Source organism: Sarcophilus harrisii, chromosome 2 (genome assembly GCF_902635505.1).
Source record: "Sarcophilus harrisii chromosome 2, mSarHar1.11, whole genome shotgun sequence".
NCBI classification, from domain to species: Eukaryota; Metazoa; Chordata; class Mammalia; order Dasyuromorphia; family Dasyuridae; genus Sarcophilus; species Sarcophilus harrisii.
The window spans coordinates 264,501,722-264,516,014 of record NC_045427.1 but is presented as its reverse complement, the minus strand read 5'-3'; the positions used below and the strand labels follow the sequence as shown (position 1 = coordinate 264,516,014).

Sequence of the window (14,293 nt, the reverse complement as noted above, 5' to 3'; positions counted from 1 at the left end):
TGGTAAGAAAATCAGGAAATTAGATGGAGCCAGATAGTCTTAGTAAAAAAAAAAAAGGGGGGGGGGGGTTCCTCCCAAATCTTTGTGAATTATTATATTGTTTGCTGATGACACCAAGCTCAAGGTATAGTAATAAGGATGGATACTTCTTTCAGAATGATCTCAGTTTCATGAGAAGTGATCTTATTTCATGAGAAATGAAATTTAATAAGTGTTACAGCAGAGTTATATAGCTTATGCAAATCATAAAAAGGATATAGTGTAGGAAATGTTTGTGATATAGAAAGAAATCAGTGGGAAATTCATGGTAAATAAAAAGGTAGATAATAACTCAATTTTTTCATTGTTTTGTGATTTATAAAATACCTTCCTCACAACAGCTTTGAACTGAGCAATCTATTTGCCATACAGCATGTAGAAAAATACTGGCAGGACATAATCAAAGTGCAATCCTAGACCAGTCACACAGCTGATTTGCTAGGAAATGACAACAGATAGACCAGCTTTTTTTTTTTTTTTTTTAGCAGATAGAGTTGGATCAGCAGTCTTTTGATAAATTTTTCATTAGACCATTATTAAATGCCTACTATATACAATTAAACTGTAACTTCTTATAGCTTTGCCACTCCTCCCATTCCCTTCCTCCCTTTTCTTCTCTCCTTCCCCCTCCTCTCCCCTTCCCTCCTCAGGTCTTATTTCTCCCATTAACCAGTAGAAGATATCCAGGAATTCTGTACCACTTGTGATTAATCACATAATACATTTTTGAACACATAATTTCTATGTGTTAGGGTCACTGAAGAAAACAAAGAGGAACAAGGCATTTGTACTCTTAGTTTATAGGTAACATAATATAACATAGTAGCTAACAACTAGAACTATAACAAATACTTTTCAGTGATCTCTGGATTGGTGTCCTGGACCAGAATTCCAGTTGCTCTGTCCTAGTTAAAACTTTGATAACAGTAGATAGGCTATAATAAGAACCAAATGAATAATAGACCAAAAGTGCTTTAGGACTTCATAGGAGACTGATTAGTATGATCCAAATTCTTCCAGAAAAATTAGTTAAAGGAGTTTAAACTCTGCCTAAAAGAAGGAGTAGTAATCCTATAAATGGTGAGGATGAAGTAGACCTATATGACAAGGATCAGAGCTATAAATAGCAGCCAGTTTTATAAGTGGGGCTTTGAAAATAAAACAGTATTTGAAGGTTATTAGTATAGAAAAGATGATTGCTTTAGATTGATCTTTTTAATCCTTGAATTCACATATAAATAACTACATTAAGATCATTTTTAAGTATATATTTGAAGGAAGGGTTACATTTATATGCCACATAATCTGATACTTCAGGGAACCATGATTTTGTTTGTTTATGTGTTCTCACATTCACTCCCTCTGTCTTCCTGGGGAAATAAAAATCATTATCTTCTTTTACAATGAACTTTTCTAACTTTGATGATGAGCTTCTCAGATCTAGTAAGGGACAAAATAAGGAGTCAAACCATAACAACTTCTGTGTACTTCAACAATGGAGCTTTGAGTTCTCCATTCTTGAATCTGGCTCCCAAGAGAGAGAATGGAACTGGAACAGGACTTTAGTCAGATAGTTCATACCTGTTTTATTTAGTTCAGAAAATATTTATTTGTCACCTCGTATATACACAATAGGCATTTGGGATACAGTGACAAAAACCGAGAAGTCATTCCTTTCAAGGGGGTTACTTTTTTGAGTAATGCAGCATGTGCACAAGTAAGAATACTATAATGAAAAAAGGCACTTTTCAGTTCAATAATCATTAAGTACCAATGAGATGGAAAGCACCATGCCAGGTGCTGGATATACTCAGACAAAAGCAATAGTATCCAGACCTGAAGCAACTTCCATTCTACCAGAAGAGAAAACATATTATAATCATAATACTTAACATTTATACAGTGCTTTAAAGTTTACTCAAAGCTTTACAAATACTTTCATTTGATCCTTTCAACAACCCTGGGAGATAAGTACTGTTACTCTCATTTTACAGATAGGGAACTTTAATAGAAAGTGTCTGACCAATTGACTTGCCCAGAGTCACACAGATAGTAAATAGATTTGAACTCGGGTCTATTTGTCTTTGTATCCAGCACTTTATCCACTGTACCTCTTTGCTCTTAACATGTAAACAGATAAGTAAATACAAAACCAATTGAAAAGGGTGAGAGCACTAGGGACAATCAGAAAGGGCTTCCCAAAGAGATTGTACTTGTTCTGATCCTTGAGGAAAGTTAAGGATTCCAATAGGCACAGTTTGATTACAGCATTCATTCAAGGTTTGGTGCCTTATGGAAAGATACAACAGTAAATTCTAGGAATGGCAGGTAGGCCAGTTGAGCTATAACAGAAAATGTCAAGGGAAATAGTGGGAAGTAAGTCTTCAATGATTAGCTGGTCTTTCTATTTCCTAGTAAATGGTTATCTATGATATTGTATTTGTAAACCAGCAGTTCTTAGTGTGTGGTCTAAAGGGATCCCTTAGATCCTTTCAAGGAGTCTACAAGATCAAAACTATTTTAATGATAATATCCATGACACTTTAAATTCTAATATGGTAAATATTAATAGGTATAACCTACATGAGGAAATGTTCCTTGAGATGGCCTTCATTAACTTTTAAGAGTATAAATGGATTCCAAGGCCAAAAACTTTGAGAATCACTGATACACACACACACACACACACACACACACACACACACACATAAAATCAAAGTTTAAAAGCAGAATATCTCATCTATGTGTACACACACATACATACATGAAAACATCTTAGACCTTCTTCCGTAACCCCTACTTTCATACATCTTATATCTGGTGACTTTCTGTCCTGTTACCACTATCTAAGTTCAGTCCTACATTACACCTTACCTATATTGCGTGGACTACATGTTCTCCAGTCTTAACAAATCTGTCATTTGTTATGTCAAAAACCTTCATTCCCCATTGTCCACCAAATGAAATCCAATTTCCTCATCATGTCTCTCAGGGCCTTCATTGATCTAATCCCAATCTATTGTTCCATCTGTATCACTTAAGCACTCCATGAATCTTATATTGGAGCCAAATTGAACAACTTCTCATTGCTGAAACATTGTTTACACATTCTTATCTCCATTGCTTTGATCACTGTTTTTTCCCCAACACCTAGAATTCTCTTTTCAAAGTCCAGCTCCCTTAACCATCTCTTTCATGGATCTTCTTTTCTTCTTTCCAAGTCCTGACAGTGGAAAGGAATTTCTCCTGTGAATTCTAATAGTACTTTATACCTTTTTTATTCTCTTATGTTCAGTTTTGTATTATAGGTTTTTGTAAGCATATCTTCTCTTATCCTCCCTCATTTTTTTCCTTTATTCATCCTTTTATATGTTACAGCTCCTAGCACAGTGTCTTGTATGTGGAAGGAGAAGGGAACAAGTATTTATTAAGTATCTACCATGTACAGGCATTGTGCTTTACAAATATTATTTCATTCCATCCTCTCAATAAACCTGGGGGTTAGATGCTGTTATTATCCATTTTACAATTAAGAAAACTGAGGCAGACATATTAAGTGACTTGTTCAAGGTCATATTACCTGTTAATGTCTGAGACTGGATTTGAATTCAGGTTTTCCTCATCTAAACCTAACACTATTCATAGCTATACTACCTTATAGTATACCTTACTAGTGGTATAACTTAAGTAAATTTCAAATGAAAAACTTAAAGAATACATAAATAATATGAGACGTTAAAACTTCATAAAACCCTTTATGTTCAATACTGCTTTGAGTATTGTGGACATTTTTGAGATCAGTCACGAAAGAGAGATATGGAATGCCCAGAAAGAATTCAGAAGAGAAACATAGAAAACTAAAAGCATGAGATAAAATATAAGAGGAAAAACTAAAGGAAATGGCATATTTTTCAGCCTAAAAACTTAAAGGCAATTTATAATTTTCAGGAATATGAAGCACTTTCATATGATTGGATTGGGTTGACAAGGGAGGTTGTGGAAACCCCTTCTCTGAAAGTTTTAAAAATTAAGATAGATTCTCATCTTTCTGGGATGGTTTAGGTATGGCCTTGCGTGAAGACAGGGGGATGACCTAAATGACCTCACAAAGTCCCTTCCAGCCCTATGATTCTAAGATTGAGCTTGGTGGCAGCAGCGGCAGGAGCAGCAATCTGCTTCCCCATTTGCAGGTTGAATTCCTACCAGCCTGGCTAAAATTCCTAGACACCCAGGGTAGGTAGATGACTGCTAATCTATGTGATTATTATGTTAATGGTCAACATTTATTAAACACCCATATTTGGCAAGGTCTTGTTCTAGCAAAGTTGACATAACAGTACTAATCTGCAGAATTAACCATTTGAAGTCAAAAGTCCCCTTTTGCATTTTTTTAAGGCAATATAAAGCATCTCAGCCCCATGGAACATAGGGTTTGAAATTTGTAACTGAGAAAGTTACAAATAAGTGAAATCATTTTATGGGTTATTTTCTTCACAGACAGCCTACCTACCCAGTTACAAGAAGAAAGTGAGGAGGCTCGTTCTGCATCTTCTCTTTACTCAGAAATTTCTCAGTATATTGGTGGGTAAGTAGCACTGAGTTTGTTCAAGAAAATTTTCAACCAAGAAAAGTGGGATCTTTTGGGAAAGATATACCCATCTAGCTAGGGTCTAGTAATTTGGGGTTAAAGAGAAGAGATCAGACAGAAAGCAAAAAATTTATTAGCATTCTAAGGAAGGCTTTTATCTCTTTGAGAGATAGGCTCCTAAAGAACGGGATTTATTATAAGTTTTCAAGCTCACTTTGACTCCACAGTCAATCAGCAGCGTTTTGCACTAACTTAGATAGGTAAGTAAAGCATTTCACAGGTCAAGGAGGGATGAAGAAAGAGGGGGATCAACTAGAGGAGAAAAGGGGAGTATTTGGGATGCAATTGGCAGAAGAAACCATTCTCTGTTAAAAGGCATGAGACTAAGGAAAATGAGCAAATACTTTAAAAATTATGAAAATAAAAGTCCTTTTAGATTATACTGCAAAGTTTCTTATCTGAGAATAAAATGTAGCCATATGTACATGATGACTGCATTGTTGAATTATTATAAAATATTATATTAATTTCTACAATATTCATTATATGAATAAAATTAATAATTATGAACATATATAAAATTGTACACCTTATAAATAATATGAATGTTTTATGTAATTTTATTATATTTATAAATTATTATATTTAATATTTGACTTTATTTGCCACTGATGAGTAAATATAAGGTCTATGATAACAATATGGTTTTATGAAATAAGGCCTCAGTGTATCATGTGAACAAATAACCCAAACTGTTTCTGAAAATAAAATGAACTTTGGGCTAACTTTTTTAAAAGGAATGTTACAGGAATATAGAAATTATTCTTTCAATTCTGTAACTCAAATGGTCATTTTATGGTTCTTCATTTAGCTACACACTTGGTCATTTTAGAGAAATCAAGACTAATTTAAGTAATGTAAGTAAAATATTTTGATACTACAGAAGTTTAAAGTATCACACTTCTACTTTATTCCTGTATATTTGCTGCCAGGCTTCCCCAGTCTTCCTTTTTTCTCTTACAACAGGGAAATAGCAAATAAGCCAAGAGAATAACGATTGATATTGTAACTACTTACTTGTATTGGTGTTTTATTATTTATATTTTTCTGATTTATTACTGGTGGGTAATACTTTCATATTCAAAGAATATGAGTCTTAAAGTCTAAAATGTGTTGCAGCATGAAATTCTTAATTGCTTTAATTTTTTTTAAACATAAAATTAAATGTTTTTTCATTTTGTAATGAATATAATTTCATAATAAAAAAAAGGACAGGAAGTAGGGGGAAGAATGGTTTCATTGCTATAGAAAATAGGGAAAGTTGTTAGAAATATTGTTTTCCCTCCCAGAAAATTATAGAACAAATTCTAAATAAACATATCTTGAACTTTTTTTTAGTCCTAAACAGTTACAAAATAAAACATAGGCAAAAATTCTGTGTTTTTGTTATTATTTTAAGAAAATGAAGAACAAGTTTAAGACCTTAGGATTACATTCTTTTCAGTATTTTGATCTGTACTCTTTTGAAATTTCTGTCCTGTAGATGTATCAGCTGTGATGTTCCTGGTTGGTATTTATGGGATTGTGTGAAGAAAGGCATTATCCCTTACCTTCGATGTGCTGCTTTATTTTTTCATTATTTGCTAAGAGTACCACCACCTGAAGAATTACTTTCAGGTAAAAAAGATAGTATTCTGTATTGGAAATAAACTAGAGAGTTTCCTCCTTCAAGTTCACGAATAGAAGCTATACAGTTTAATAAATAAAGTAGGAAAACCACTTTCCCATGGAAACAAACACAGTCTATTCTCATACTGTATACATAGATCAGCCCTGGCATTGAGCTAATGTTGTATCTTCAGATCTGTCAGAAATGATACCATAAAAAAAACTTCATATTCTCAAGTCACATCTTGGCCTGTTTAGAATAGTCCTTTCACATGTAAAATGTACACATGAAGACAGAACAGCTGCAGTTGGAAGCATGTTTCTATAAGATATGTATCATTTCTTCTTTGTTTGGCTGTGATGATAGATGGTATCAACAGAAAAGATGGCCTGATAACCCAATCCTCCATGTCTGGCCTAGTGAATGTATATTCTTTAACATAAAAGCAAGAATAAAGCCCATTTTAACTTAGAATAACACTCTGTTGGACTAAAGATTCCTGCTCTGCTGCCTCACAGCTGAACTTTTTGGGATCATCTGGTTTCAGATTCTTAGGCATCAGTTTTGCTTAGTACTTAAGAGTTTGGCTATTATTTTGATTGATCATATTACACATAGTTCATGTGTAATTTTAAGCTTTAAGGGATCTCAATAACTGGTCCCCTCTCATTTTATGATGAGGTAACTGAGGCCCAGAGATGTTTTAACTTCTCCAGCATCATCCAGATTCAAAGTAACAAAGTCAGGAATCTGTGAAACCTCTAAATAGGAAACCTTTAAATTCAAACCCAATGTTCTTTCTACAGGAACATACTACCCAGAACTAAGATTTGTTCTAACTTCACTTTCACTCCATTTTTATTAGGATTTTCTTCTGAGTTACCTCTTAACAAATAGTGGTTTTTGCACCTTGAGATATGAGTTTAGGAATCAGAAAACCCTCTAGGTTGTAAGTTTCCGCAAGCTTCAATCTTTTCTCATGACATATTAAATCAAAGGGACATATTAAATCAAAGGGGTGATTTTACCTCTTGATTAAAACCCTACTTTAGCCAACATATATGCCTTGTAACTCTTAAAATTATTGATGCAGTAAGTGGTTATTTTTCCTAGCAATTATGAATACACAAGATATTTCCTAATGTTTTGTTTTGTTCTTTCATATGATTTCACTGCACAGATGATGACTTATTTGTAAACTTCAGTTTTATGACGTTATAAAGGATATAAAATAGATAGAAACTCTAATAACAAGATCCCTAATATGGGATAATATGTTTACTAAACTTGTTTTTCTTCTCTTGCAGTCTGTGAGGAAGGTCAATTCAATGCACTCTGTAGCTATTTATCCTTACCCACCAATCTGTTCCTGCTTTTCCAAGAATATCGTGATACTATAAACCCCTTACTCCAGAGGTACTGAACAGGCAAAATAGCATTTTAACTGTGTTTTGGGATAATGCAGAACTTTAGAAATTTTGAAAGGCTGCTAGTTTATACCAACCAGGAAGTTAATTGCTTTCTCTCACTTACTTAAAAGAATATCAACTCTGCTAGCTTTGCTTTTGCCCATCCTCTCCTTTTATTTTCTTTCCTCTCTTTTTCATTCCCCTTTCCATTTTCTCCCCTCTCTCCCTTTTCTTCTTCTCTTCTTGCCCTACCTTTCTCTACTAGTCTTGCCCCTCTCTTCTTTTTCCCTTCTTTCTTCTCCTATATTCCACATTCCCTTATCCTGCAATCAGTGTGTAATGATTTATGTAGAGTATAATTGTTAGAGATTATATTAATTTTGTCAAAATTTTATTATTCTTATAATTTGGGACTGTTAAACTTGCTGTTATGTAAGTTTATTTAAGTATATTCTGTTTATTCCATTTCAACCTTTATAATCAAAATCCATGGCATAATAACATCATTATGACAATCCATGGCATAATAGCATAATAATGACAGTTACAGAAGAAAGGAATTAAAGGAAAATAAGATAAGAGATAAGATGTCAGATTATGAGAAATGGGATACAAAGAATAGGAGAAAAAAGCCATATTCTTTGGTTGTTGATTTTTAGTTGTGATATCATACTCACCTTTTTGTTGTTTTTGTTGGGGGGTGCGATTCTGCTATTCAGGTGGTGTTCTGATCCTGCCTTACAAAGCCTTTTGAAAGGAAAAAACACTGTGGTCAGGTGGGTTCTGCTTTTTCAACTTTTCTTCTCAAGTTTGAGTATTCTGAAGTAGTTATACCAGTTACTGTGTAGGTAGCTCAAGTACCTACCTAATTTTCTGCTCCTCTTTCCCACTTTGTGGATGTGGGTGTGTGTGGGGGTGTGTGTACATTTTTTTATTAATGTATGTCTCTTCTTTGCCTAAAATCTCACAACTCCTTGATCTCATCTCTCACTCTTCTCAGTAGAGAAGCTAGAATGTCACATATCTGATTTTTTACCACATTTCGCTCTTCTCCTATATTTCTTTATGTAAATGTTCCTATAAAGTATAAAACTTTAATCTGTCTCTTAGTGCCAACTACTTTGTTCTTGAGAAAGGCTTTTTCCTTACATAGCAAAGGTAAGGGAACAGAGTTACAAGGAAGCAAAGAACAAGGTAGGCTACTAAAAGAACTAGAACTAGCCAGAACACCCCATTTGGAGACTTAACCTGGAATTAACACCATACTTCACCCATCTCATTTTAATAAGTATCATCCAGAGCTTTACACTTTGTCCCCAGAACAGTACAAAGGCAAAACAAGATACACAGTCTAACAATAGATAATTAGGGAGATTTAAAAAAAAAAAAAAAAAAAAAGACAGTGTAAATTAAAATGTGCTATTGTGTGTCATAGACTTTTTTATTATAAGAATTTATTTGCTCCCTTCTGATAATCTTAATTCTCTTCCCTCACTCTAGTCTGTTTTAAGTTTGTACTTATATGAAATGTGATTTCTTATATTAAATGCTTAGATACCCCAGGAAAAGAAATAAATTGATAGAACTTCCAGAAGACTACAGCTATCTCCTAAACCAGGCTTCTCAATTCAGGTAAGAAGGAATTACTCAAAAATAATGATCATTTTTCCCTTCAGTCTTTTATTCTTTTAATTAAACAATTCTTATTTCTTCAGCTGATTCATGTAAAGTGCAATTTTCTCGTGTTCTTACCATCCTCTCAGTATGATCCAGCCTGTCATTGTGCATTCTAAAATATGGCACCCTTCCTGGACATAGTACACCAAATGGGGTCACTTTACTCAATATGGTTCTGTTGATGCAGTGTTATATTAGCGTGGGATTTTCTGGTTGCTCTATCATATGGCTGATTCATTAAACTCAAGGTCCACTAAAATCCCAGGGTCATACAACCAACAAGTATCAGAAGCAGGACTTGAACCTCCGTTCTTCCTGGCTTTCAAAAATAACCCCTCTGTTCATCACACTACACTACTCCTCAATCACAATAATAGTGCCTATCATTTTAAAGCACTTGAAGGACTGCAAAGTACATTATATATACTCTCTCATTTGATTTGATCAAAGTAGGATGGGGCTAGATTGTAAAGAATTTAAATGCAAAATAAAAGCATATATCTAATTTATGCTAAAGGTAATAGGGAGCTATTAGATTTTATTGAGTAAGATATAGGAAGCTATGTCAGACCTGCTCTTGGGAAAATCACTTTTGGTGACTGTGGAGGAGATAGATTGGAGTGTAGAGAGAAGTAGGACCTAGAGACTAATGAAGTCACTTCAATAGTACAGGTGAAAGGTGATGAGCGCCTGAACTCAAGAAAGTGGCTTTGTGAGTAAAAAAGGGGACATATTCAAAAATTATGGCAACTGATTGGATTTGTGGGGTGAGTGAAAGTGACAAGAAATTGAATATTACACTAAGGTTGTGATAGATTGTTTTTCAGGATATTTAGACCTAATTTATCCTATCATCAACAACTGGCCTATTTCCCCATTCAGCCTCACTTTTAAGTTTTATCATCATTCACTCTTCTTGCCAATTTTATAGATGTAAAGTGGTGCCTTAAAGTTATTTGTATTTGCGTTTCTCTTTTAGTGGACAGTTTAAACAATTTTTCAAATTGTTAACTAGCAATTTGTATTTCTTCCTTTCACAACTGTATACTCATGTCCCTTAGCCAATTTACTATTGAGGAATAAATACTATAGATTTGTATCAATTTGTTAGAGATTGCAGAAGTCACATTTTTTATCACATTTGCTAAAAATATTTTTCAGTTGCTTTCTGTTAAGAAAAATTTGGCTGTTAAGGAAAATTTTTGGATAATTAAATCCATAACTTTTGTCTCAGTAAATTTTTTTTTTCTTTCTACAACCAAAATAAATGTTACTCGGTTTGCATTTTACTACTAAATCTAATTAAATCATGAGGCTTCTATAAATTTAAAGTTTTTCTTCCAATGAAATTACCAAGAAACACTTTGATGAAAATTATTTGGCAGGTATTAGAGAAAAGAAGAGGAATGTTTTTCATTAGATATTGCCTGCTTTTTAAGAGCTTTATTTTTGGGAAATAGATGCATGATTTTATAAAACAAAGACTAAAAACATTGCATATTTTGTGTACTGTGACCTTTTTTCCTCAACTTTAGTTCAGTATTCTCTTTTACTTTGAAGGTGCCCAAGGTCTTCAGATGATGAACGAAAGCACCCGGTTCTGTGTCTCTTCTGTGGAACCATGTTGTGCTCTCAGAATATTTGCTGCCAAGAAATTGTGAATGGAGAAGAGGTTGGAGCCTGTATTTTTCATGCCATTCACTGTGGAGCTGGGGTCTGCATGTTTCTAAAGTAAGTAATGAGTTACTTACTTTTTTTTTTATGATGAATTTAGGGAATCTAGAATCCCTAAAGGAACCTAACAGTGGAAGATTGTGAGTGATTATGGATAATGATGTGAAGTTTGTATATTTGGGTTAGCATAAAAGTAAATTTTAGATTATCTTGAAAAATGTGCCAAATGACTATATTATTTGATGATTTTGTGGACAGTCTTGTAGATGTGTACTAAGATTTTGTTCATTATTTTTATAAAGCAAAATATAAAATAATCATTGTCTGCAAAATAACCAGGAAAACGAGAAATGCATTTTTGATTTAAAAAATTGTATATCAGCAAGTCAATAAGCACCTTTTTTCTTTCTTTTTTTTGGCTATATACATAATAGTACCTACTATGTTCCAGACATTAAATTAAGCTCTGGAGGATTCAGAGAAAGGCAAAAGATTGTTCCTTCTCTCAAAGAGCTCATAATCTAACAGGGGAGAGAGAGTATATGAACTATCATGTGGAAACAAGGTACATACAAGATTAAAAAAAAAAGTAAGTAACAGAGGGAAGACACTAGAATTAAGGGGGACCAGGGAAGGCTGGAACATGAAGTTTAGCTGGGACTTGAAGGAAGTTCTTATCTCTTTCCCTTTTAACCACCTAATATTACTACCTATTCTTTTTCAACTAAAAACTCATGTACCTAGAGCCAGTAAAAAGTATAGATCAAGAAGCTTAATAAATAAAAGACATATGATAGACAACAAGCCAACAGCAGCCCAGCTTTTTGGAAAAGAGAAAAGAAGACCATCCTTAAATGAAGGAGCTTGAGGGAGGAATGTGAAAAGGACAGGAGAGGGAGAAAATAGCTAATGCATTTGAAGGACTCTTTTCTTGGACACTTAACTTTTCTGGGCCTCAGTTAGTATTAGATAGCTTTTAATATAATATTATATATAATATAGATAATAGATATAGATATATATAGATATAATATATAATTAGATATAATAATATAGTATTAGATAACTTTTAAAGGTCTCTTTTAGCTCTTAAATTCCCTGGTTTTTTCATTTCCCAGTTCTCCCAATATAAATGTACTTTGCCTATACCAGAATTTTTCTGAACATGCCCATAGAATATGTGAGATTCAGACTTGGGAAGAATGTATGGATGTATAGAGATAGAAAAAAGGAACTAAAATTTGCATTACCTTGCTATTAAGTACTTAAAGAAACTATTATTTCATATAGTGAATGAAATTGGTGCAAAATTTAAAAACAAACAAACAACCCATCTCAACACCTAAAAAGATGATTTAATGAGTGCCTGTTTACTCCTTCCACCAATCATTACCTGGTAGTCATCCTGTAGTAATGAACCTTCCCAAACTTAGTCATTATTCCCCACACGAAAGCAATACTTCATTACCAGATTCATACTCAAAGATCTCCCAATTTTTCTAGGGCTTTCTTGTGGTTGTACTTGACTGATTCTTTAAGAACTTACCTTCAGACTAGCATAGTCTCTAATTCTTCTTTAAAACACAATACTGCATTGAAGAAGAACTTGTAACCAACTGTTTTTGTAATTCAGTTGCATAATTCAGTCAGTCAGTCTAGCATTGTGCTGACAACCCTGGGGATTCAGAGAAAGGCAGAAATATTGTCCCTTACCTCAAAGAACTCACATTCTCCATATACATAGAAAATATATTCAAAGTAGTTGATAGAAGGTTGATAGAAAGATGTCAGAGGGACACTAGTAATGAGGACTAGTAATGAGTTTCAAGTGGGAGAGAGTAGAGAGTAGGGAAAGAAGGTTTAATATCCTGACCAAGTTCTAAAGCCCAAGGACCAAATTTCTTATATAATATTTCACTGAGCTGGGACTTCTGCAGCTTGTATATCAACCAGCTTGTCCTTTGGCTCCTTAGTTTTAACCTCTCAGGCTTATTGTAAGGGTCAAATGGGATAGCACATGAAAAATACTTTAAGCATTGTAACTCTTTTTTTCCCAAGAAATCTTTTTCTTCCTCAAGTTTTCTGGCTCATCTCTAGTCATTACTTACTCCTACTCAAATTTATGTACACATTTTCTCCCATATACTATTAAGAATGAATACTTTTTGAGTACTTTCAGCATAAAGCATATGGGAAAGCATTATCCACACTAATGGTATGCACTACTTATAGGTAGTGAAGAAATAAAATTAATAGAATTTTTTGTGTTAAATTTGTGTAAACTATGGTCTGAATGCCAAATATGGTCAACTGTTTTTATACTGGCCATGATTTTTATATCTTAAAATACAATAAAACTTTTATTTTAAAAAGTAAAACCATTCTTAGCTTTCGGGGATCTACATTTGGCTTCACAATATTCTGACTCTTTGTTAGATAATAGTTAGAAAAGATAAACACTCCTCAACTTGAACCCCAATCTGATTAGAGATCAAAAGATTATTAAGATTTGTAGAGCATCTCTTAGAGATATTCCAGTTTCAGGTAGGACTTCCACCAGTCCTTTTTCCTCTGATATGTGCTGCCACTAGTTGTGAATCCATTTATCTTGGTCCTATGGGATCTTTACATTTTTATCCCAGTGACATAAACCTTTTTGCTTATGATATTCCATCTTTTATCTCATGCCTGGAATGCTCTTCCTTATCTCTGCCTGCTGATTTCCCTAGCTATCTTCAAGCCCCAGCTGAAATCCCACTTACTACAGGAAGTTTTTCCTGATCTCTCTTAATTCTAGGACCTTCCCTCTGAGGTTACTTTTAATTTATCCTTACTTGAACTTGTTTGTATATAGTTATTGGAATGTTGTCTTCCCTATTAGATTGTGAGCTCCTCAAAGGCAAAGAGTCTCTCCATCACTTGAACAAAATAGGTCACTTAATAAATGTTAAAGACTTATTGACTCACTGACTTTCCCATAACCTGGATTTTTTTTTTTAATAGCCTTTTATTTACAGGTTATATGTATGGGTAACTTTATAGCATTAACAATTGCCAAACCTCTTGTTCCAATTTTTCCCCTCTTTCTCCCCGCCCCCTCCCCCAGATGGCAGGATGACTAGTAGATGTTAAATATATTAAAATATAAATTAGATATACAATAAGTATAAACGACCAAACCGTTATTTTGCTGTACAAAAAGAATCGGACTCTGAAATATTGTACAATTAGCCTGTG

General features: G+C 33.7%; 1 protein-coding gene across 2 annotated transcripts in view; it reads left to right on the top strand.

Moving 5' to 3' along the window:
• Positions 1-14,293, top strand: part of UBR1 (ubiquitin protein ligase E3 component n-recognin 1) — a 134,221-nt gene that overhangs the window by 117,088 nt on the left and 2,840 nt on the right. The window contains exons 40-45 of one of the 2 annotated variants that reach the window (XM_012546625.3): positions 4,537-4,624; positions 6,171-6,304; positions 7,604-7,712; positions 8,425-8,481; positions 9,260-9,337; positions 10,943-11,113. In XM_012546625.3, coding sequence (XP_012402079.1) covers positions 4,537-4,624; positions 6,171-6,304; positions 7,604-7,712; positions 8,425-8,481; positions 9,260-9,337; positions 10,943-11,113 — 637 coding nt within the window. Of the gene's footprint in view, positions 1-4,101; positions 4,217-4,536; positions 4,625-6,170; positions 6,305-7,603; positions 7,713-8,424; positions 8,482-9,259; positions 9,338-10,942; positions 11,114-14,293 lie in introns of those variants that run through there. The other variant, XM_023500812.2, reaches the window with a different exon arrangement.